Consider the following 26,105-nt stretch of genomic DNA (forward strand, 5'->3'; position numbering starts at 1 on the left):
CGATCCCGCAGCTGCCAACCACTGTTGCGCACGACGGACTGATCCCGCCGAAGCCACCACTGTTGCGAAAGACGGCGACGCCAACACGGTCCCGATGGCGCCACTGCTTTCAACTCCGCCGGGAAGGTCACCAGCCGTTTGGTAGCGTATGTTTCTCAGCTCGCGACTGCTTCTGCGCAGAGCTGATAAGACGAGCGGACGAGACGACGGCGAGTTAAACAAGGTTTATGTACAGCATATATACAAAGGCGTTACAATTTCGGCACTGGGGCCGACAGAGACTCGAAGAGCCGAGCTCTCCTCTCTAACACTTAGATCAGCCTTTCGCCTAAGACCGCTGACTCACATGTCGACTCTCCGACATGGGGACTCCTCTCTCATAGGACCTCCGATCGCGACGCGCCGCAGGGCTTCTTTTATTTACACCGGGTCCAACCAAAATGTCCAATCAGAAGCGCCGCTGGTCGTCAGGGCAGATTCCGCCAATGGGGGCCGCCGCGCCATGCGTCAGACCACCAGACACGCGGACGCCGGCTCGCTGTCACGTGCGCAGCTGACTCACTGCACATGGGCCAGAGGGGCGCCGCGCGTGTTCACGCCGTCGAGGTGATCGCGCCAGGCGGACTGCGGGCTGGCCTTGACCCAGATTGCCTTTTTCAGAGGCACGGACGTTTGACGAAGACTCGCTGGCATAACACCGTCCACAATGGTGGCACTAAATTAATGAGCGACAGGGTACTCAGATTATGGCTCCGGAGCTCTAGAATCATTGTAAATAAATGTTATCTAAGAGCAAAAGGTCATTTTTCGCTGGCGCAAAGCCAGAAAATGTGTCATTCTTTGAGTCCACAGCTTTGTTTGAGCAGAAATGTGCCGGTTGGACACAGTACATGTATCGCGTCCAGTCGCAACGCCAGCACGCCAGCAAAAGCAGCTTGAGTAAAGGGCTAGCGTGGTACCTCTTCCAGAAAAAGACTGAGTGGCTCAAACGTCGCCTCCGTGATTTGCTCCAGAAATGCGCTGGCGTGTTGTCGGAGAAAACCTCAGAGGCAGTGGCTGAAGGTAAAACGTTTCTTGCACTACTAGGTGTCGACTTGGCTGTTCTTTTGAGCTGGAGAGTCTTCATGCGCGTGCCTCCGTGCCTTCATCGGGACTCTAGTTCACTATATCAAAGACGGAGGTTCATAAGGGTTCATATATGTGCCACTAGAAAAACTACTTTATAAAGAAGTCATTGCCCGAAAGCACCGAGAAAACCGATCTGCGTATCTATGTTGCCTCCTGAAGGCATCGAAAATGCGGTACTTGCACTTTTCACTCCCGAAACTGGTCAACCATGGTCGAGGCATCGTTTCAATGATTAAAAGGTGGCATTTTCGCAACCGAATGTCGTAAAGAGTTACCAATTTATGTGGTGGAGGTGACGTAAGTCAGCCCTTGCGAGTGATTGAAAATGCTGACCTCGAACGTGTACCGTGGTAAATGGTATTTCTATGCGCTGTTCAGGCGTGAAAACTCAGGAAGGTGCAGTGGGAGACCTGGCTCGCCAGCGAGAAAAAGGAAGCCCAAGTGTTTGTTCTGGACACGACGTGGTGGGCTGGTGAGGCTCTTGGAGCCCTGGAATAGAAGCCCCACCTACCAGCCTATAATCCTTCTCTCTTTTAGAGACGATAGTCTTTCTTGGGGACCTTCGACGCAAAAGTTTTGGTTTGTCTGTCTGTCTGTCTGTCTCTCTGTCGGTCTGTCGGTCTGTCTGTCTGTCGGCCTGTCTGTCTGTCTGTCTGTCTGTCTGTCTGCCTCTCTGTCTGTTTGTCTGTCTGTCTGTTGGTCGGTCAGTACAATTGTCTGTTTGTCCATTCTTAACGGCATCGGGTACTTCTAATGGCCGACCCCATTCGCAGTGCCCACCAATGTTGCTCAAGGTTTAGCGTTCATACTTGAGCGATTGTCAATTAAAAAGCAATTATTGCGCATGTTTGGGGCACAATAATAACAACACGTATATAATCTGCTTGTGCGTCGTTTACTAGAAAAGGCATACATAAACAATTTTAACGACCGTAGCACTTATCACGCTGCGCTGACCATGCAACCCTTGCACGAAAAGAAGTGTTTCCCACGCTTTGCTAAGACGAGATGGTGGTGGCAAATATCCGTCGCCTTGCGTTCTACACCTTATCACCTCTGAGACGGGCGCGCACACCCGTCTCAGAGCCACGCGCTTTGTTTAAAAAAAAACTGCCAGATGGCGCTTATGTCACACCTGTGACGTGACTTGATGCGCTCGTTCGCCTTCGCTGTACGCTCGAGGCACTCTAACGCAGCGTCTCCAGAATACCCTTCACTGATTTTCTTGCGCAGAACATGAAAGAAATCTTTTGTTGACTCTCTCCACACGCAAGACTATCGTCTTTCGACGACATTTGCGGAATAACATGCAGATATGGGGTCAATTTTTTTTGCTTCTTTAAATACGAAGCAGCTTTTACTCGGGGCTGTGTCCATCCTTTCCTCACACGTCCTCTTAACGATGCACATGCGCTACCTTTCTTTCTCTCCTTCTTTTTCGAGGAATGTGGCATGAGCGCTGCCTCCTCTTCATTTTTCCTATCCCGTTTCTCTCTCTCTCTCTGCCACAGCAGTGCGCTCGTATATATTGCGTCGGGCTCTCGGTCTCACTGCGCTCTTCTTCGCAACGGCGTTATGGACGTCAACGTTGGCGCCAGTTGGGGCGTCATCGGTAACGTAAGCTGTGATAGGAACGCAAGCTGTGAAAGCAGCGCAAGCGGCGTGACCTGCACCACTGAGAAGAAGAAAGCTCAGGATGCAGAACGCAAACAACGACGGCTAGTGAATTCACAAGCCCGAGCTCGCGAAGCTAAGCGGCAACAGCAACGCGGGCGAGTGAATATTGAAGCTGCAGGGCAACTCAAAGACGCGGTGCGCAACGCAAACACTGACCTGAAGACCCTGAGGCTGCAAGTCATCATGAAGCCGAATCAAAATGGAAACGCCGAGTCGAGTACTCCGAGGATTTGAGGTAACGCAAAGTGAAAACACAACAGAAACTACGAGCCGCTAATGCCGAAGCGACTAGGCAACGTGAGCTAGCGGTCAGGACATTGAGGTGTTCGAAAAAACTAAAACCATCGGGTCTGATGGAGCGCCCACACGAGTTAAGCTAGACTTCTTCGAAAAGTATTCGGGATATAACCACAGCTTGTGCGACTGACTTTGGTCATATGAAATTAAACATACTGGAAAACATACAGTTGGAATAACAATAGATACACAACTGAACGCCCAGTGCTGCTTCACATTCCGACATGATTTCTCTTAGTGGTGGATGGTGTAATTTTTTCCCATTTATAAATGTTTTTGGTATTTCCATTTAGAATAACGGATGCTCTTTCTAATGTCGGTTTCTTTACTATCCATATTTGCGATATTGGCATCAGATTTTTCAACAAGGTCGCCAGTCATTTTTGTTGCCAACTCTGAATGTTGGCAGAATAAGAACGCATCAAAGGTGTTGTGTGTGGCAACGGAAATGTTGCGCAGAAAAATATGTGGCTGAAGGTCGAATCCATGGCACGAAAGAAGGAAAACAATAGGAGGGAGCATTGTGGAGTTAGAAAATTGAAAGAGAAGTTGTAGGACAGGCCTGCACATGCCGTTTCGCTTGCCTCCCCTTTCTAGATGAGGGAAGGGCTGCTGACATTTCATAGCGAAGTGAAGTACCGCTACCTGCGAACGGTTACGCATTTGTGGGCAGAAAAAAACCAGCAAGTCCCACGCACCTGGGAATGGACTTTATGCGAAGAATGCGGAGGGAAGGGGACCGTGTAGCAGTTATTTATTAAGCGACACGACATGAAATGACGCTAAAGATATGTGCAAATGTTGCGCGCACAGACTTATATTGAATAGTTGCAGATGTTTATATAACCAGTTGTTTACATATATTCTATGCCTTCCTTGGACCGACGCTACCGATATCGGGTATTTCTTTACGCTCACGCGTTAAAATTGCCCATGTGTGTTCTCGGCGTTCCTGGGTAGATACTAAGCGCCCATCGCCTCTAGCAGATATCCGCATACCAGCAGCACATACCCACCCGTGGGTATGTGCCACAGTCTGTCGAGAATCGTTTGACGACGTACGCAACGGGATTGTTGCATTAGTTATGGCGAAGCATTTCTTAGGGAGCATCGGTATCATTGAGCGTACAGCCATCAGCAAGATTAACACGAACGCTCCAGAGCACACCCTGAAGCAGTTTGATTGGCGCTAGCATTGCGTAACTTTAGGATCTGTTTTGTAGATCTTACACATGCATGCTGGCATACTATCCAAGCATACCAAGCTCTTATCTCAGCAACAGGGCACAGTGCCTTGCGGCTGCCATCAGCGACATAATTTAGGTCACGTGTCGCAGCATTCGTGTTAAGCTTGCTGATGACTGTATCGCTCTATCTAGCCGCTCACGTTTGGGTGCTCTGTGATCACCCCCTCAATATGGCGTGAAAAATAATTAGCATGGGACGGTAAGATAATTTTGCGAATGGGACGCGCTGGTCAAAACATAAACACTGTCCCATTCCCGTCACGTACATCATCGAACACTTCTCGACAGACAGTGGCACATACCTACGGGTGGGTATGTGCCGCTGGTATGCGCCACAGGTGATTGACACTTAGTATCTACCCAGGAACGACGAGAACGCGTTAATAAATACCTGACATCTGTAGCGTCGAGCCCACAAATGCAATGAATAAATGTCAAGGTCTCAGCTGGAATCCAACCGAAGCATTCTGCGTGGCAACAGAGCATTCTAACACAAAGCTACGCCAGGTCTCGGAACTACTTTTCAAAATAGATGCTAATCTTCGTGAAACGTTGATAGTAGTAGCAGTGCTGCCTATACAATTTTATCAACATTACATATGCACTCCTTTGATACAGCCGTTACTTCGGGTTAACTTCAATTGTGGTTAGGTGCCATTCGCTGAAATTAATATAGGTAGCAGTGTCATGGGGGTGGGATAGTAAATTTAAAATGAATGAAAAGAAGATAAAAAAAAGCCCCGTAACTGTCTCTCAAGGGGTGGACACCTCTACAGTAGCTCACGTGGGGTGGGGGAAAGAAACGCTTAAAAGAATAGAGAGGATTAAATGTATAAAGATATAGAGAGGGGCAGGGACAGCCACATATGGAAGAAAGAAGAAGATAGGAAAGATGGACATAGTTGCAAGAGTCCGAGGACGAGGCACCACTCAACAAGAGCTCTTGTCGGTGTCAAGAGATGGCGTAGGGCGAGCCAGTCAGCCAGAGCTGCGCGGTCGTCGGAGATCGCGGGGGCACAACCGGTCGGCATGAAATCGAGCGAGTGAGTGCGCAGTGTCCAGGGCCAGCATCCTCGCGAGCATCAGCGCTTCATATCAGCTTCTGGGGTTTATAATACGCGTGCTCCAGTTGGCATCATTGCGCAAGCGCAACCAACTAGCTGTATATACATATGCAACCCAACAACATTTGTCTGTGCATTTGGCATTTTTACATATATTTGCATCATTTCATGAAGTGTCGCTCAATAAAAAAATTGCTACACGCTCACCTTTTCCCAATGCGTCGCATAACGTCGATTCCCAAGGTGCGGGGGATCTGTTGAATTTTTTAATGTCTTCAACAGCTTGGTATATTCGTGAAACCATCTTACACACTCATGCTAATTTTGGTTCACGCCATGTCAAGGAGGTGACCACGAGAGCACCCACACGTAAGCAGATAGATAGATAGATAGATAGATAGATAGATAGACAGATAGATAGATAGATAGATAGATAGATAGATAGATAGATAGATAGATAGATAGACAGATAGATAGATAGATAGATAGATAGATAGATAGATAGATAGATAGATAGATAGATAGATAGATAGATAGATAGATAGATAGATAGATAGATAGATAGATAGATAGATAGATAGATAGATAGATAGATAGATAGATAGATAGATAGAAATGCATTAACTGAAAAGAAAATTCCACGCCGATAATCCACCAACAGACGGTCGCGCTCACGCGTTTCTCTGCTTGCGGAAGCACGAGCCCCTTGCATGATCACTCAACACCCTTTAGGCTAGATAAGGCCTCTTTACATCTCCTTCTTCTAGTGCCTAATACCTCACACTACAAACAAGTTGCTTTATCGGCACTTAAGTGAAACGGGAGACAGCGTGAACGAATGAATTTTCAACGCGCTGCCATAACAATAATAACGAGCACGCTGCATGCATGTGCATTTCTGGGAACCTGTCTTCTGCGCCAGTCGTAGTGTGCTGACAACACCGAGAATTGAAAAGACCTTAGCAAGTCTAGAGATTTTAGGTTTACCTCGGACGTAGAAAAAAGCATTACGAGCGGTAGACAGATGAGACGACGAATACGTTCGTTTTAATCATGCGCGTAGGGCCAACGCAACAATTGAGTTTCGATCTCTGAATGATGTATGCGCTCTTTAAAAATCAAAGACAAAAGACATATCTATCTTAACAATGAGGCATATAGCTGAAGTTCAGTATTTGTTTCAACAAGGAAAACCGCAAAAAAAACATCGGACCCCCCTGCGGGATGATCACGCGTCTGTCAACATTAGCAACACACTCCAACGCGTTCTCGGCAAAGTATACTTTGCGGCTTCTTTGCACTCCTCACGTGGGCTTCAAATAACTTCACATCGCTCTCCTTCTTTCCGCATCTTTTCCCTCCTTCATATGTAAAAGGAACACCAGTCAAGCAAGTCATTCTGTTCACTATGACTGCCACGTGTAGACCACTGGCAACAAAGACAACAGAAGAGCAGAGAGAATACATTGGTTGACGAAAGGTACAAGTATACGTCTTGCTGAAAGTGGTCGACTAGCTAATGACGTACGCTCTACCACAGTCGCACCAACGCGATTATCACTGCAATTGCTACAAAGTAGTATTACCACTCCCTCCTTCAGCATGTATGCTGCTTCACACAGCTTCCGTGTACATTTAACGTTTGCTGGATTCACAGCCATTTATTTTGTTACGTTGTAACATACTACAACAGATGTATTTGTTACGTTTCAACATACTACAACAGATTACAGCACCACCATAGTAATTAAATTGGAGGGAATTAAAAAACAGTAAAAATTGTGTAGACAAGGAACGACAAAAATCAAGTATTAGCAGAAAGAAAAGTCTGAGCACTCTCAGGACACAAAATTATGAGCTTGAGTAATAAAAATTACACAGGCTACTGAGCATAAGACAAAAATGAGACACGGCCAAGCATTGGTCAGAAACGTGCTTTCGTAAGAAATTTTCTCGTCAATTCGCTGGGGTGGACGTATGTCCGCAGTTTAGCAGTGGAATGTTTAGGGACGCTTTACTTACATTCAGTGAAGTGACAAAACACCACTAGTTAAGTAAGCGGTCATTTGCTCCTCCGCACAGCAAGTTGTCTAGACCTCATGCCATCACGTTTTGAATGCTGCAGACTAGTTCCTATTCAAGTTTATCTTTCATCAGCATGGTCTCCTGAGACGCTTTTGACTGCACTTGTTCAGATTGTGGAGAAGTTAGTGACTTCGAACATATGCTCTGGCGGTGCCCCTAGTTAAGGGGCCCAAGTCGACTCACAGAAGAGAATTAGGACTCTGCCTTACGAAGTTCAGAGTTGCTACCACAACTACGGGCGGTCCAGGGAGCCCACGATGTGGCGGTGAAACTAGGCCTCCCCGTTTCTACATGCGAGTGGCCCGCGACGTTGCTCTAAATGAGTAGCGATTCTCAGTACGCAATAAAATTCTGTGACTGTATTCGTCTGTCAATGGTACAAAGCTCGCTCATACACAGACAGAATCTCTGCTCAGAATGTTCATTTAACAAAAAAAATACTCACTCGCGGTGCGATGTCTGTTCTCGATCCCCTCGTTCTCTGAAAAAGAAGAAAAATAACAGTCGATGTTCAGTCAAATGATGATCGCAGGGGCCGCACTTTGATGAACATATTTTTACAAAGTGTAGTAGTCTGAAGAGATGTGCGATGTGTTAATGAAACCCACAGAGTGAAACACATTCCTGAGCCACACCCAGACCGTCGCAATACGCAACAGAAGCCAAATGTTTCATCCTAGTGAAGCACCCACAACGAGAACCTGAAAATCAGAAAATGAAGCACACTCAGGAATAGCATTCGTTATGGGTGTGCTGTTCTCATTGCGTTGGGAAAACCCCAGCATATGCATAAGCGTCAGTTTCACTTCGTGGGTCAGCCCAAAGCAAAAGCAGCACGCGAGGCGAGGGTCGTTCATTTCACATCGTTCGAAAATTAATGGCGCGGCTAATTCTTCATGTAAGCCACACAATTCATTATATCAGCGCCTTCAAACACGCGACCTGTTAGCGTGGGCGCCTCGCTTGCAGCCCGCAAAATGCAAATCGCTATGTTCAACCCATCTTTTTTCTGCATTTTATTAACAAGTGTGCCCATGACATATACAGGCATGACTGGTACAAAGCTTTTATGTCGCCAAGCATCCGCTGTAGACGGCACAGACATAGAAACAAAAATATATTTAATTGAGCTTTTGCACATTTTACTTCATTTCAAGATATGTATGAAATTATTCTTGTAATAGTGCCACGAAATCTCTTTCAGTAATGGTTCATATGTGACATTTGCTTGTGGCAGACAGAGATACCAGGAAATTTGTTAGGCCCACGAGGAGCCAAAGGTCTCTTTTCAAATGGCAACGATTCCTAACTTTTTTTCTAACCCCTTTTCCCCACCCTCACTTTTAATTATCCCATTTGGCCACTGACCTGCTTCTTGGGAGAGTAAATATATGAGACTGTGGCCCGTTAGATTCAGTGAGATTGATACACCTGCCTTCCATGAACTCTATCGAACAAGAATCATTGGAACAGGGAAGAACGGCAAAAAGATGGTATTACAAAGAGCATATAACCAACATTTGTTTTTGTCTCAGTACTCCTCATTAATGTTTTCTTTTCGTCATTCTCCTCTTGAACGAGAGGCTACTAGGCTGATGCAACATTTTTAAGGTAGGTATTTTTTTACTTGTTTTGTGAAGCTCAGTTTCTCTACGTTCATGACATAAAAAATGATTGTTAATTACAAATAGGTTAAAATCACTTTTATAGAGCACAAGGTAGCTTTTAAAAGCTGAAACAGGTTGCCTCAAAATGTCTCCTGTATTCTTCCTATTAGAATCCGCATGAGAAGTTCGCAAAAGGCATAGGCTAAAAATAGTGACCATTCCGAAGCTGTCAATATTGAATAAATACGTGTAAAAGCATCGCCACACAAGCCATTATTTCTGTTTACCTGTAAATTGCGTTTTTCGCAAGATGCACAGTTCCAAGCAACTTATTTTTGGCAACTTCTTGAATTTTGAAGAAATAATACTTGTATATCACTTTTCTAAATTGGGACAAAGTATTTCGCACACACTTTCGACTTGTTCAGGGTGCGGCTATTTCCTTCGAGTCTTGATACTGCCTTGAACTTAGTAACAACCTAGTGTAAACAAACGGTATTGGCTGATCATTTTCGGACTTCACGTCTTGCATCTTTATTGCTTATTAGAATGTCTTACACGTACTATCTAGTAATTTTTGTTTACATTGTACAGTTAATGTTGAGAAAATATGAGCAAATAATGACTCATAACCATAAATGTTTAGTGATAAAGATTGTGTTAGAAAAGAGTTACATTTTACGCATTGGTACAAACAACAACTATGCAACTTATTTTGAATTGAAATACGTATTTGAAACGAGCGTATAAAACTGTGTAAATTGCAGAAATTTCATTGCCTAGAGCAACGTAATAAAAAGAAGGAGGAAAAAACTTTTAATAGTGCCGGCGAGTTGGTGGGGTGAGCCAACGGCACTGCCTCGGCTACGGCCAGGAGTTCTTCGATCATGGCGGTTTCCCCGCCTCGCTGAACAGCACACATATGAACTATGATGGTGGGGCTGAGCGTCACTAGAGGCCGCGTGATCCTTATGAGCACCAATCCTTCGGCATTCGCATTCCCACTTTTGAGCATACGGATTAAAGAAACAATTTTTTGAGTAGGATCCCTCTTCAAATAAGCTTCGAATATCTTGGTCTGAGTTGAAAAAGCCTTGTTGCAGGGGGCCAGGGCGGCGGCTTCAACCTGTCTGGTTCCAAAATAGAGACTCCAAATAGTCTGTAGGGATTTTTAAAGAGGTCCTACACCACTCTCTTGTAAAAAAAATACTTTCACTACCATCATTCATAGACACAAACACGCACACAATGCACGCAAGCACTACATTCATTAGAAGTAATATATGCGATATAAGAGAATAAAAACGTTATTGAAAATTTCCGGAGGTATTTATCGGGGTCGGGCTACAACGACTCAGCCTAGGTGGTGGTCTCGAGACCTTGGACACGTTGTGAGAAATAAAAAAAATGAAACTTCAGTAAAGCATTGATTACGTACACCACTATCGCGTGGCTGGGCATGAAGAACAGTCATTAAGAAGAACAAGCTTTCTCCGTGATAGCGCCATCGAGGACAAAGCAGTGTGGTTTTTCCGAAGGTATAGGTGTCAGCAGTTTGCTTCAAATTATTTGCACAACCACCTTTGTATACAGTTCAAGGAAAAACAATCAGTGAACTAAGTGTTCATCCCCGTAATCTTATACGTTAAGAACCATAATAGCCACATCAGAGGCATGTTTGTTTTAGTAGGAGAAAAAATTTGAGTAGGGAGAAAAGGAACACCAGCATGAAACGAAACGATACGCACTTCTCTCTAACAATCCTGCGGTTCATCCCTGTACCTTCCAATGTATTTTCGAAACAATCGATTATTAAATTTGGGCAACGCCTTCAAAAATATTGGATATTTAATGGATGTTGAGGCTTCGTTCAGTTTCTATCATTACTGGAAATGTTATCAGCACTCCCCGACTACCTCACGACTTCACTTCGTGTTTGTATTATTTTGATCTTACCACAAATTACAGTTGAAGTTTTGTTTTATTCGGTTCATTAGGTTGTCTCCGCCGTATTGCCTCGATTCAATGCTTTCTTTAGTGAGAAAATGAAGGACATGATTAATGATATACATCTTTGGTTGATTTTTTTTCTTCTGTGCTAAAAAGGATCGTTTTGATGGCGAAATTTAACGTCTCAAATTCCCTCTCGTTATGATACACTCTGGAATGGGACGCTCCTAATTACTTTGATCACCTGGGTGCCTCTCAACCTCCACTCAGAGTGAACAGCTCACGGTTTTTTTTTTCATTTTGCTTCTACAGAAATGCTACCACCACGACCGCAATATAACCTTTGTCTTTCGTATCAGCAGCATAGCACAGTAACCACTGAGTGACCACCACGGGTTGTGAAGAGGCATGTGATGGCTTATTTGGGTGGCTGCTGTGGTCCTCAGGCTTGGAGTCACCAGATCGGAGGCAGGTCACAATCAGAATGTGAGAGGCAGCGTACCAACGAAATACGTCGGAGATCTCCGAGCAGCAAGCAGCGTGCCTGTGGCGCCACTATGCAGCCAGCGTGGAAAGCTGTCGGGTAAACATTCCTGCACCGCATGGACAAATGGCGCCGACCACTTTAGTGAATATCTCCGGCATATCTGGATGCATAGACTCACTCTAGAGCTTAGCAAATGAATCTGGCCATTGTAATCGTATCAGCGGCTATCTTCAAGGCAAATAACACGGTTGTCTGCGAGTTGCAGTAAAGAAAGCATTGACGTTTCCTACGCCTTCACTAGCAGCCTCATTTTCACATGGTGCATTCATTGCTTCGTAGATAGGAGCTCACCACACACGCGCTCAGAAACGCGACTAACAACGCACTTGCACAAAATATTATGCGCCCAGCGATGTGATTTGCTGGATTGTGTCATGTGATCCATCCTCCATGTCAGATCGCACCACGCTCTCACTTCGAAGTCAGAACGGGTTTGAGCACAGTCAGTCGGAGGCTGATTCTCAGAAAGAACCGACCGAAGGCATTCCGAGCACTAGAACTCTACCAGACGAAAGCTCAGGCACTTTTCAGAGCACTCTAAAGCGCTCATCCACGCAAAACCGAATACACCATAAAACTTCAGATTGTGAAGCGAATGGTCCATTATGAAACAGAAAAAAGACGCGTTGTGTAAGTTGGGAATGCAAGTTCTTAGTTGCGTAATATGTTGTTGATATAGCATAACACACTTCTACTTGTACAACATATTTACCATCACTATCAAAGGCAGAAAGATTGTGTTCAGAATGCCTGGTCCTCAACTGCTGTAAGATCCAAAAAATCTGTGGTCCCAGAAAAAAAGACGCAAGAAGAAAGAATGAGCAGAGGTACTGCCCAGACAGGCTGGCTCGAGTTTCAATTGTCGGACCTATCTTCGTCAAATACTCTTTGTCATCTTTCAGCTTGCTAGTTTTAAGGCGTTTAGTATTGGCACGATCTCTTGTGGTGGCTCGTGTCTCTGCTGGTAATCGCCACTTGGATAGAAAAAAGAACTCTGAAACAGAAGAGAGAAGCCTTTGCCATATTTGCAGCAGTGCTGCAATGACGCTATGGGATTTTTTGTGGAGGTACGGGGCGCTGCAAAAAAGGAGGGAGGCATTAAAAAAGTAGAGGGAAGAAAACAAATGAACGGATAAAAGAACAGTACAATAAATCGAGAGCCACCACATGCAGGAATGAAAGAAAGAGCAGGGCATGAAACTTCAAAGACCTGGCTACACTACGGGCGGCCTTTAACTATATTGTTGACCAGACAGCTGAGTCATGTGTCATCTTTATTGACACAAGAGCATTGTTGCCAGCGCTGGAGTCTCCATGAACGTAGGACCAACTCGTCATGAACATCAAACACTTATACAAGAAAGCCTGCGACCTCCATCACCGCATTGTTCTGCTCTTGAAATATGCCCACTGTGGAAGGCAAGGCAACGTCCGGGCAGATGACGCTGCCAAAGCTGGACATGACACTCCGACAGAAATCGTTGAGATCCCTTTTTCGAGACAAGACGCTGCGTCACTACTATCGGCACCCGCTTATCGCCTCCAGCTATCTGTCTGAAGATACGCTAGTCCCCAGATGGGCCCCTGTATAAGATCGATCCGTCGTGCCACTTCAGTATACCATGAGGCTTCAACAGGCAAGACGAAACGTGCCTACATCACATCTGCTACAACCCATGATTTGCTGACAACCGGTCTCAAAGAATTGACACTGGTTGACTCACTTGCATGCACGATAGTTAAATTATTAGGGTTTGCACAAACTCTGACCCACTGGACGTTATACTTAGTTGTCCTTGCAAAACAGTGTAATACCGGACTTCTGCGTACGATAAATATTGCGCGGACACACACATGCCCGCAGGAACACACAGACACGCACACACGTATGCACAAGAGGGCGCACACGCGCGCATTCACACCCTCTCCGTAGGCGGCACAAAACTCTAAATAGAAAGTGTGTAGGAGAGGGTAGGTTCAGTGCTTCACCGCTTCTTCTCTCGCCGTTTACTCCCGCTCCTCCCTGTACCCCAGTCTCCTGTCCGCTCGCGCCTCACTCTCGAGCATTCAATGGCTGGGCGCATCTGAAGAACGTCGGAAACAACGCCGAGCTGAGAATGCTGGCGCCCCACTTACTCGTCCGCTCGCTCTTCACTCTCACCGTTCGCTGGCTGGGCACCTAAGGTGATGTCAGAAGTCGGTGAAGGCGAATGTCTGGCGGTAGTGGTACCTTTTCTCAGGGCATGAAATCCATTCGTATTTACTCACGATCCCCTTCGGGAGGTGGGGATTCGTTATCCAAGCGGCACTACCTTGAGAGTGCTTGCATCGGCGTTGTGAGGAGAGAAAGCAAGAGAGCTTAGAAAAAAAAAGATGGAGGGGATGCGCATGAGCACTAGGGGTGTACACGCCGCGGGGAGAAATTCCTAGAGGAGAAAGGGGGAGGGACTGTAGGTTTGCAGACGTTTGCTGTGTTGGAATTGCGAGTTTATTAGGAAGTGTAGGCACATGCGCTGTGAGGCTGGTCTCGCCGCTCTTTTCGCAAACAGAGGCTGTGCAACAATTGCAGTGATCTTTGTGCGCCCGGTAACTACAACAGAATCGTTCCGACGAAACTCAAAGACGTAAGACTCTCCCCACTGCAAGATAACGGCGCGTGATTGAGCATACACGCCTTTATTTTTAACGCGGGCCAAAATACGCGTGAGAGATGAGAGCTGCGGAGCGCTCACTGCGCCATCTTGCTGATAATGATGAAAAGACAATAGTTACGCCCTGAGATTTCCGCCAACAGCGGTAAGCGGTAGATAGGAAAAGCTTCCCGTTTGAACGTTGAAGGAGGTATGTTTCGGTTGCTCAGTGGTTAACGCTTCGCTTTCATGGCGTGGAGGTCCGAGGTCCCACGTTCGATTACGCGCGCCACAATCTTTTTTCTGGAATTTTTTTCTTTTACGCGTATATAAATATATATATATATATATATATATATATATATATATATATATATATATATATATATATATATATATATATATATATATATAGATATAGATATATATAGATATATATATATATATATATATATATGTATATATACATATATATATACATATATATATATATTTATATATATATATATATATATATATATATATATATATATAGTGGGAGTAATAATTCAATGGGCCAGTTAGTCTTTGTGAAGGTATGGGATATGGCACAACGGGAGCGTTGTCAACAAGGATAAATATATTTATTTCCCAACAGTTTCGGGAGGGGTCCTCCCTTCATCAGGGGATGAGTTATACTGACATGAATTTCCAAACTTCGCTGCTGCCGCGTCTCTCTCACCTAGAAACATGTTTGCGAGAGTGAGAGGGAACTAGAAAAAAAAGTAAAAAAGAGGGAGAACCACTGTCAACACTGACAACGAAAGCAACTGTCCGTGTACGTCCACATACGTTTCTTATCACGTGCTGTTCAGTTCTCGACGTGTGTCGGGCCACCCAAGATTGTCGCTGCGGCACCGCGATTGTCGCTCCCGGCACCGCAGCGACAATCTTGGGTGGCCCGACACACGTCGAGAACTGAACAGCACGTGATAAGAAACATATGTGAAAGTACACGGACAGTTGCTTTTGTTCTCAGTGTTGACAGTGGTTCTTCCTCTTTTTTACTTTTTTTATCTAGTTCCCTCTCACTCTCGTAAACATGTTTCTAGGCGAGAGGGACGCGGCAGCAGCGAAGTTTGGAAATTCATGTCAAACTCATCCCCTGATGAAGGGAGGACCATTCCCGAAACTGTTGGGAAATAAATATATTTATCCTTGTTGACAACGCTCCCGTTGTGCCATATCGCATATATATATATATATATATATATATATATATATATATATATATATATATATATATATATATATATATATATATACGGTGCATGACACCTACGCCAGTGGCGAAATCCAGCCGAGAGTGTCCATATAATTGCTATCGCAATAAACGGGAACGCGCTTCTTTTTAAGGGCGCCTCTCATTTTCCCTATCACAGGCCTAAAAATGCCAGGCCTGTGCGGAAAGCGCAGGATCGTCATAGCGAAAGCTGGAAAAGTGGACTTTCAGAGCCTTTCAAAACAGTCAGTGGGTAACTACTGCAAGCAACCTTGCTTTATACCCACTAGGGCATTAACAATAAAATTTTATGCGTAGTAGGCCGGCATTCACTATTTCTGAATATAGACCGGCATTCACAATGCTATGTTTCGCAATTCTACTGAGAAACGTCGTATCCGCTAAACACTACGAATGAATTTTGTGCCAAATATAATGCAGTGGCTGACGACGATAAGAAATTATGGCTGAAGTCGGTATGAGCCACACTTAATAGGGGAACACGAACAACATTTTGTAATGGGTTGGGGCATTGGTCAACCCACTAGTTACGTTATTCACAATGTGCGATGACTGGTTGTTCTTTAACTGTTTTAAAGCGCTTTATAAGTCGCATTAACGCGATTGCTTTCCCAACATCAAGCCTGCCTAAAGCAAGTTTGCCAACAAGCCCTGATCACCGGTGACCTATAGTTGTTTGTGAATGTTGTATGTACACAGGCAATAAAGAAAGAAGAAAAAAGGTGTGGCTCAGTGATAGAATACTGTGTTGGCACCAAGCGGGGATTTGAGCCCCACTGTGTAGTTTATGGTAGTTTTTTTTCTAATTTCATGCGATGTGGTTACGGACACCGGGGGCGGTGGCGGTGGACAACTGCGCGTGACTCGAGATATGATCTCATAACAGATGGAACCTGAACTTGGAAGCGTTAAACGCTAGACCCTTATCTAGTGAGGCAACTGTAGTTGTACTGTTCCAGGGGCTAGAGGGTGTTAAATGGGATAAAAAAGGGCTCAGTGTGGTTAGGAAGACCGATTAGGCCTATACGGTGCTACAGAATGGGCACTTCCTTTGCTTTCGGGGCTTAGCTGACAGAAGAGAACTGGGAGTGGGGTTCCTAATTCACAGAAACATAGCTGGCAACATCGAGGAATACTATAGAACTGTTGAAAGGGTGATAGGTATAGTGAATAAACTCATTAAGAGATACAAGATAAAGGTCGTACAGGCTTTCGCGCCTATATCGAGCCATGATGACGCTTCGATTGAAAGTTCTATGAAGGCGTGGAATCGGCAATGACGAAGGCAAAAACACAGTATATTATACTGATAGGAGACATTATTGCAATGGTAGGGAAGAAGCAGGCTGGAGACCAGGTAGTAGCAGAATATGGCATCAGTACTAGAAATGCCAGAGAAGAGCAACTGGTAAATTTCGAAGAGCGAAAAAATTTATGGCTTTTGAATACCTTCGAATACTGAAAACGAGGAAATCATAATTGAACATGGAGAAGCCCTAACGGTGAAAATAAGAAGGAAATAGACTTTATAGTCAGCGCACAACCAGGCATCGTGCAGGATGTAGAAGTGGTTGCCAATGTACGGTGCAGTGAGCATAGAATGGTATGGTCTAGAGTTCGCCTAGACTTGAAGAAGGAACAACAGAAACTTATACGCAAGAAGCCAATCAATGAGCTAGCACTGAGTGGGGAAAGTACAGAAATTCATAGTCTCACTTCAGAACACGTACTCGGTTCTCTTCTCATTGAGGACACCAACTTTAGAGTATATACGATGAATGATAATATGATGAGTATCATTACGGATTGTGCAGTGGAAGTTGGAGGCACGGTAGTTAGACAGGACAATGGCAATTTTTCCCAGGAAACAAATAATGTCATTAAGAAACGTTAAAACATGAAAGATATCAAGCACAACAGACAAAATAGAACTGGCAGAGCTTTGGAAGTTGAATAATAAGCGTAATGTATCTGATGTAAGAAGGCATACCATCGAGAGCATTGAACATGCTCCAAAAAACGGAGGAAGCTTCAAAGCAGTAAAGAGGAAACTTGGGATAGGCAAGGAGGAGGAGGAGGAGGAGGAGGAATAAATGAGGAAGGGCAGGGAGGTTAGCCAGTTCTCAGACCAGCTGGCTACCCTGTACTGGGGAAGGAGGTAAGAGGGATAAAGGTTGAGAGAAAAGAGACAGTGTAAAAAAAAGAGAGAGAAGGTCATCAGACGATCCACGACGCTGTTTACAGTCTGTCTCTAAGACCACTTGCCCGCACAAAGCGCAACAACGCTCTCAATGCCTTGCGTGCAGAGGACGGTCTCAGCCAGTGTCCTAATACATTTTCTTCCGACAATTGGTGATTGTCTATTCTATCTAAAGCTTTCAACAGTCCTTTTTTTGGCACGCTGAAGCGAGGACACTCGCAGAGAAGATGGAGAAAGTCTCTGCGCAGCCACAGTTGTTACATGTCGGGCTGCTGGCCATTCCGATTCGAAACGAATAAGCATTCGTAAAGGCCACCCCAATCTACAGACGGCACAAAAGTGTCTCCTCTGCTCTGGTTATTCCTGATAGAAGACGGAGCTGTAGGTATGGGTCCAAATTATGAAGGCGGACGTTGGTGAGTGCCGGTGAATTCCACTGAGCGAGTGTCAGTTCTCGTGCAAGTGATCGAAGCCTTGCAGCGGCGTCCGTTCTTGATAATTGTATAGCTACACAAGGGGCATCATCATGAGCAGTTCGGGCTTCTTCATCTGCACGGTCGTTTCCATCAATGCTGCAGTGGCCTGGTATCCATTGATACGCTATGTCATGTTGTTTCTATATAGCCCGGTGATGAAGCAGTCGTATTTCAGCAATTAGCTGTTTGTTTGGTCCATGACGTTATGGTAAGGCAATGCCCTGGAGAGCTGCTTTGGAGTCGGAGAATTTTGACCATGTCTGTCGCGGTTCTTCAACTAGGAACTCCAGAGGGGCACGAATGGCGGCGAGTTCTGCCGCCGTGGATGATGTCAGATGCGAGGTCCTGAACTTTATCGTGATGGATTTCTCTGGAATTACCACTGCACCTGTTGAACTTGTTGAAGTGACCGACCCATCCGTGTAAATGTGAATGCGTCCACTGTGTTTCTCATGCAGAAACAGTAATGTTGTTTGTTTTAGGGCCAAATTTGACAAATTTTTCTTCTTTTGCATTCCGGGGATGGTTATCAGTGCTTCCAGTGGATGTAGACACCACAATGGTAACGACGTTCTTGCTGCGTGCGTGAAGTTCGTGGAAATCACTGTGCGATGTGGGGTAATAATAGAGCAGAACGCAAAGCGTGGCCTGGAAGTTGGAAGGGATGTGCGTTCTTAAAGCATCGACACGAATGTAGGTTGTGATGGGTTGTTCATGAGCGATTGCGACAGTCGCAGCTGAGGAAGCGCATCTCGGCAGCCCGAGGCATATTCTCAGTGCTTGAGCTTGTAATGACTGGAGGACGTGTACGTTTGTTATGCGGGCCTTGCCAAGCACAGGTAGGCTGTAGCGCATGAAGCAAAGAAAAAGTGCAGCATACGGTTGAAGCATGGCTCGTACCGATGCACCCCATGATTTTCCCGCAAGAAACCTTAGGACGTTGGTGTTTATGGTCAGTTTCTTCTTCGTGTAAGCGATATGAGGGCTCCAAGACAAATCACGATCTATTATTACTCCCAGGAAATGGTGAGTCTTTTGATAGCTGATTGTGTGTCCATTATTTCTTATGCGGTATGGCGTCATTGTCTTGCGCGTAAACGCAACCAGTGAGCATTTCTCAGATGACAGCTCCAGTCCTCGTCCTTGAAGGTAGTTTGACGTCAGTGTAGCCGCTGACTGAAGCCTGGCTCGTACGTGTAGACGCGTGACCCCTGATGCCCAGATGCAGATGTCGTCCGCGTATATCGACAGATGTACGGAGTGTGGCAGGACGTCAACGAAGCCGATGAGCACAAGGTTGAAAAGTATGGGGCTTAGGACCCCACCTTGAGGTAGGCCGCGATAAGTATGATGTTGCCTTATTGCGCCATCTTCTGTCTGAACGAAGAAGGTTCTGTTCTTCAAATAGCTGTAGATCCATTGGTAAACGCGGCCTCCCAATCCAGTGCTGCCCAAGGCGTCCAGGATGGTTTCATGTAGTACATTGTCGTATGCAGCCTTAATATCCAAGAAAAGTGCCGCAGATGACCTCTTTAGGCTTTTCTGCTGTTGTGCAGACGTGACAAGATCAACAACATTGTCTATGGAAGACCGTCCACGTCGAAAGCCGGTCAAAGCATCGGGGCATATATTGTTATGTTCCAAGTACCACTCCAGGCGAGTCAGCAACATTCTTTCCATCACCTTTCCAAAACATCTGGTAAGCACGATGGGACGATAGGAGGTCATGTCCAGAGGCGATTTGCCTGGTTTGAGCAGGGTCACAAGGCGGCTGCACTTCCACGAAGGAGGAACCAAACCGTTGCTCCACGAGTCATTGTATACAGCTAGAAGGGCACGCCGAGCTGTTCGTCCTAGGTTAGCAAGGGCCATGTAAGTAACTCTATCGGGTCCAGGTGATGACGAGCGCTTGCATGCTGCCAATGCTGCCTGAAGCTCCTCTAGAGAAAACATATTGTCCATCCTAGTGTCTCTGGACACCGGCGCGTTTCGTAGGTTACTCATGTTGACCCCGGACCCCTTGTTTGCAACCCTGGCACAGAAGTCTTCCGCTACAACAGTTTCACGCCGGCCTTGGTGGAGAGCAAGGCATTTGAACGGACGATGCTGTTGTGGCAATGTTCGTAGGCCGCGGATTATTCTCCATCTTTGCTAAAGAGGTTTGTGGGGATCGAGCGACTCGCATAGTGACTTCCATCGTAGCGACTGTAGTGCGTTGCTTCGACGTTGAATCTTCTTTTGTAGATGTCTCGCTTCCGTCAAGTCGTAGATGGATTCCGTGCGCCTATAACGTCGTTCGGTGCGACGAGGGATTGCGCGAAGTCGCTCCAACTCCACCACATATTTGCAAAAATCTGGCAAAGGTCCACAACTAAACGTTGCCTCTTGGATAGCGGCCTTCATTATACCTTCTAGGCTTTCAAGAGAACCTTCTTGGTTTCTCTCGCATTGCTTCTCTGTGGATGATCTGTACTTTGACCAGTCTATCCGTGAAGCGGGCCCGATTTGCGACTTGCTTAGCCCCTTGATCTTTATATAGATGGGGATGTGGTCACCGCCATGCGTTTCATTGTCCGCAAACCACTGCACCTTGGTACTTAGGCTACTGGACACAAAAGTTAGCTCGAGACAGCTACTATAAGTCAGACCCCGTAAAAACGTGGGAGTGCCGTCATTTAAACAATATAGTTGGTGGTCAAATGCAATTCTTCCCCGACGGTCCATCTTCTGGCTTTCCCACAGGGGGTGATGAGCGTTAAAATCACCGGTAATAATCCATGGCCCAGGTTCGCTGATATAATGACGCTTAAACTTGCTGGGTCGAAGTGGCCTGAAGGCGACATATATACTGCCACTAGCGTGAAGTTCACGTTCTTACGCTTAACTGTCAGACACACGTATTCGTTGGTGTCGTCCGGTGTTACTGGATGCGCAAATATGTGAGTTCGCACATGATGTAAACAATGAACTTACTGGTTTCGTTACGGGTTGCACATCTGAAAGCCTTGTATTTAGAAAGTCGTATAGCATTGTGAAGACGTGGTTCCCATATTACGATAATTGGAAGCTGATTCTTGAAAACATATGGTAGAAAATCCGAAATGCGGGTTTAAGACCTCGGGCATTTCATTGAAAAATTGATAGGCGAAAATCAAATAAATGCAATAAGGGACAAAGATGGCTAAATAACTACCAATACAGATAGGATAGTTAAAATAGCGGATGAGTTTTACAGAGATCTGTACAGTAGCCGGGCCAACCACGACCTTAATACTATAAGAACTAGTAGTAACCAAGATGACACCCCAGTAGTAATGATAGAAGAAGTCAGAAAAGCCTTGGAGAGCTTGCAAAGAGGCAAAGCTGCTGGTGAGGATCAGGTAACATTATATCTTCTAAAAGATGGATGACAGATTGTGTTAGAAAAACTAGCCACCCTGTTTACGAGGTGTCTCCTGACGGCAAGAGTACCAGAGTCTTGGAAGATGATGATGATGAAAACATTCATTAAAAAGAGAGAGGTACGGAGCCAAAGCATGACCCCGCTACATGGTCGGCGTCCTTAGTCCAGGACACCGCATGACGAGGCCCCTACTCGCGCCCGTCTCACCAGAGCCCGTTAAGACTCTAGTGATGAGCAGTTGAGGAGGGCAGTCTGCCATGCCTCTCGGGAAGGGGTAGGGGAAGGGGGTAGGTGGGGATTTTTCGGACATGCCCATACCATGTGGAAGATATCACACGTCTCCCCACAGTGTGGGCACCGCCCATCTGTGTTCGCATCGAAATGTTTTAGGATTGCAGGACAGAGTAGAGTACCTGTCTGCAGGCGCCTTAGAGTTCGCTTTTCCGCCTTACTCAGCCCCTTTGCAGGAGCCGGGTAAAGACGGTGAGTATCGCGATAATAGGTCAGAATTTCTTTGAACCGCAGCAGCGGTGTATTGGCCTCCGAGTCATAAGAGCCAAGGTGAGGAGCCCGGTGGGTAAGCGCTCGGGCGGCCGCGTCAGCGGCCTCATTACCTCGTAAGCCCTGATGGCCAGGAGCCCATACGATGCGTTTCGGGGCTGGATCAGCGACAGCCCGTTTTAGAATTTGGCTAGCTGGCTAGGGGGAATATCTCTCCTACCAAGTAATGAGCACATGCTTTCCGGGAGTCCGTGATGATAACTTTCGAGTTGGGGTCCGCAGCAGCAAGCGCTATCGCAACTTCCTCAGCGTGCTCTGGATTTTGTGCTCGGAACGAGAGCCCATTGACATGCTTTTCCCGGTGAACTACACAGGCCGTGTAAAATCCCGTGGGCGAAGGCCCTGCTATACCTACGTAGAATACACCAGGTCGGGAGCCGTGTTGCCTCTCAAGCGTCCGAGCCCGCGCCTGTCTTCTGCAGTTTTGGAAGAATGATAACATCATCTTAATACATAAGGAAGGAGATCACAAGGACATGAAGAATTACAGGCCGATCAGCTTGCTCTCTGTTGTATACAAGTTATTTACAAAGGAGATCGCTAATAGAGTAAAGAAAATATTAGAATTCAATCAACGAAAGGAACAAGCAGGATTTAGAACAGGCCATACTCAACAATCTACCACATTCATACTATCAATCAGGTAATAGAGAAATGCTCAGAATATAGCCAACCACTATACATAGCCTTCATAGATTACGACGAGGCATTCATTCAGTAAAAATATCAGCAGTCATGCAGACACTGCGGAATCAGGGCGTCGATGAAGTATATATAAACATCCTGGAAGAAACATACAGGGGATCAACTGCTACCATAGTGCTTCATAAAGAAACAACAGAATACTAATCAAGAAGGGTGTAAGGCAGGGCAAGAAGGGTGTAAGGCAATGCTATTTACCGCATGCTCACAGCAGGTTTTCAGAGGCGTAGAATGGGAACAGTTAGAGATAAGAGTTAATTGACAGTACCCTAATATTCTGCGCTTCGTCGATGAGATTGCATTGCTGAGTAACTCAGGGGACGAATTGCAACTCATGATTACAAAGTTAGACAAGGAGAGACAAAAGGTGGGTCTCCAAATTATTCTGCAGAAAACGAAAGTAATGTACAACAACCTCAGAAGAGAGCAGCGCTTCGAGATAGGTAATAGTCCACTTCTAGTTGTAAAATGCTCTGTCTACTTAGGGCAGGTAATAACCGCAGAGCCGAACCACAAGATGGAACTAACTAGAAGAATAAGAATGGGGTGGAGCACATTTGGCAAACACTCTCAAATTATGACAGGTAGATTGCCAATATCCCTCAAGAGGATGGTATATAACAGCTGTATCTTGCCGGTGCTTAGCTACGGAGCTGAAACCTGGAGATTTACAAAGAGGGTTTAGCTTAAATTGAGGACAACGCAGTGAGCAAAGGAAAGAAGAATGGCAGCTGGAACCTTAAGAGACAAGAAGAGAGCAGAGTGGATTAGGGAACAAACGGGGGGTAAGGATATCATAGTTGAAATCAAGAACAGAAAATGGACATGGGCGGGGCATGTAGTGCGTAGACAGGATAACCGCAGGTCATTAAGGGTAACTAACTGGATTCCCAGAGAAGGAAAGGGGATTAGGGGGAAACAGGAGGTTAAGCGGGCAGATAATTTTGCGGGTATAAATTGGCAGCAGCAAGCACAGGACCAAGTTTACTGGCGGAACATGGGGGGCACTTTTGTCCTGCAGTGGACGTAGTCAGGCTGATGATAATGAAGAACAGATTTCGCTGTGAAAGTGCTGAGCAGTCGGTTCTTTGAAGGGCCTCTTTAACGCTTGAAACTCGTAGTGGGGCTCACAAGAACTATGGCGAGCGGAAATTACAACGGAAAGCGCAGACCTGTGATTCGATGTATGTAACGTTCATTGTTATCGCAGCATTGTACGAAAACGGGGATTGATTTTTTGGTTAGCCTGATTTTTCCCTCTAAGCAGGAGAGAATAAAGCTCTCCGACTTTTCTAGCTTCAAAACTTCAAAGTCGGTCAATGAATGCGCCGAATGCCACGGTGCGTTTGGAAACGCGCTATGAATACCATAGTTGAATTTTGTACAAGAAAATAAAAGAAAGAAACGTGAGAGCGTTGATATGTAGACGTCTTCAAAAAAAGAGAAATAAAGCAACACAATACTGTAGAAGCGTTCGCGAACTACTTCGTTTTGCACGTGTAGTTCCTTTTTCAAGTACCACAATAGTTGTTACCATCACCACGGCGTCCTCAGTACTTTGGACATAACAGTTAATAAGACATGCAAGCTTTCTGTACGGTAGCCAGAGAAGTCTCGACTCATGCTATTCCCAAGTATGCGAAGACGAAAATCAAGGATGAAAATATTACTTTCTGGTGCACCAGTTAAGCAAGTTCAGTACACGAGATTTCTTGGAGTCACACTAGACTATAGGCTGAATTGGCGACGTGCAGTAGACAAGACCATGTCACCGCTGTCACACCGTGTGAGCATTCTTCGAAGGACAGCAGGAACAAGGTGGGAGACACCCAACATCAATGATAAGGTTACACGTGGCATAAATTGTCAATTGTCTGCTCTTACAATTGTCTCTAAGCTCTCCGAGTGAGCTGCAGGACGAACGGCTGGAAACACTTCATTGTAAAGTCATAAAAGTTGCTTTGCGACTGCCAAAGCTTTCACTGACGCACAGAATCACGAACTTTCGTGACCCTCAATACCCTTCACCATCTTGGCATCGAATTCCCCAAACATTGACAGTTTCGAAAAGACCCACCTTGGTCACGTGAGAATGACGACTTTCAGGTGACGATTCCACGGTTGCACAGCAAGCGTTCTATACACACAGCAGAAGCACTTTCTTCGGTACTTGAATACATTGAAGAGAAGTACGCCGACCATTCGAAAGTTTTCACCGATAGATCGGTTGACATAGAGTGCGTAGCAAGCGCTGCAGCGTTTGTGATCCCGTCTCTAAAGGTCTGCTGGGCAGCGCGGCAGCATGTGAAAGCGTTGCAATACAGGCAGCCCTGAAAACACTGATGTTTTGTAAGGAGCAACAAGTCGTTCTGTTTTCGGACAGTAAGGCCACTTTGCAGCGCTTCAAAATGGGTTTGTTTTGGATTGATACATGCAAAGATCACTGCCAATCCTTAAAGTTCTGCATGGCATTGGTCAAAACATAAAATTTCAATGGATTACATCACATGTGGGTATAGCAAATAATGAGGTGGCTAACAGACTTGCCTGGAGTTCTTTGGAACTTACACCAACGAAGAAGGTCCCAAAAACAATCAGTGTCTTTTACGCGAAGCTCTTAACAAGCGTTTCCACTCGTTATAGATGCTGCCTCACCAGCTATCAATCTGTGACAAAAGCGCCACCAAGGAAAGAGGCCTGCTTGCTTCATCGCATACGAACGAGATCAACGCGTACACCAGCATGGTTCCAGAAGATCAGACTCTCCGCGACGCCATTATGCCCGAATCAGAAGGAAAGTGGTGACGTAGAACACTATTTGATTAAGTGTCGTAAGCTTAAGAAGGAACGGCAAGGTTTATTTGAGGAACTGCTACGTTTGGGTTCGCTATGCGGCAGCGTGACTGATATTGTGTTTCCGCATGGTCACTGGCTTTTCAGGAAGCACGTATCACAACTTCCCTTAAAACTGTTGAGTGCTACAGGCCTCGAACTTGACTGGTGATGAGCGACATTTCAGTTTGGGGTAGAGTGCAATGAGACTTAGGTCGTACTTGAACTGGTATAGCGCATTACGGGGAAGAAGAAACGGCCGAGCAGACCGACACAAGAGGACAGAGCGCTAACTTCCAACTGAGCTCCATTGTCAAATTGCATCAAATAAGTAGACCGGCGCAAGCATACAAAACCACCCTAACGCAACGACAAGATCAGTTCAAGTACGACGAACCAACTCGCCCAATCTTCAAC

General features: G+C 45.7%; 1 protein-coding gene across 2 annotated transcripts in view; it reads right to left on the reverse strand.

The window, feature by feature from the left end:
* LOC119172953 (uncharacterized) overlaps positions 1–26,105 on the reverse strand; it is a 349,485-nt gene that overhangs the window by 249,379 nt on the left and 74,001 nt on the right. For both annotated transcript variants that reach the window (XM_075893861.1, XM_075893860.1), the window contains exon 2: positions 7,944–7,979. In XM_075893861.1, coding sequence (XP_075749976.1) covers positions 7,944–7,979 — 36 coding nt within the window. The remainder of the gene's footprint in view (positions 1–7,943; positions 7,980–26,105) is intronic.

Source organism: Rhipicephalus microplus, chromosome 4 (assembly GCF_043290135.1).
Source record: "Rhipicephalus microplus isolate Deutch F79 chromosome 4, USDA_Rmic, whole genome shotgun sequence".
NCBI lineage: Eukaryota > Metazoa > Arthropoda > Arachnida > Ixodida > Ixodidae > Rhipicephalus > Rhipicephalus microplus.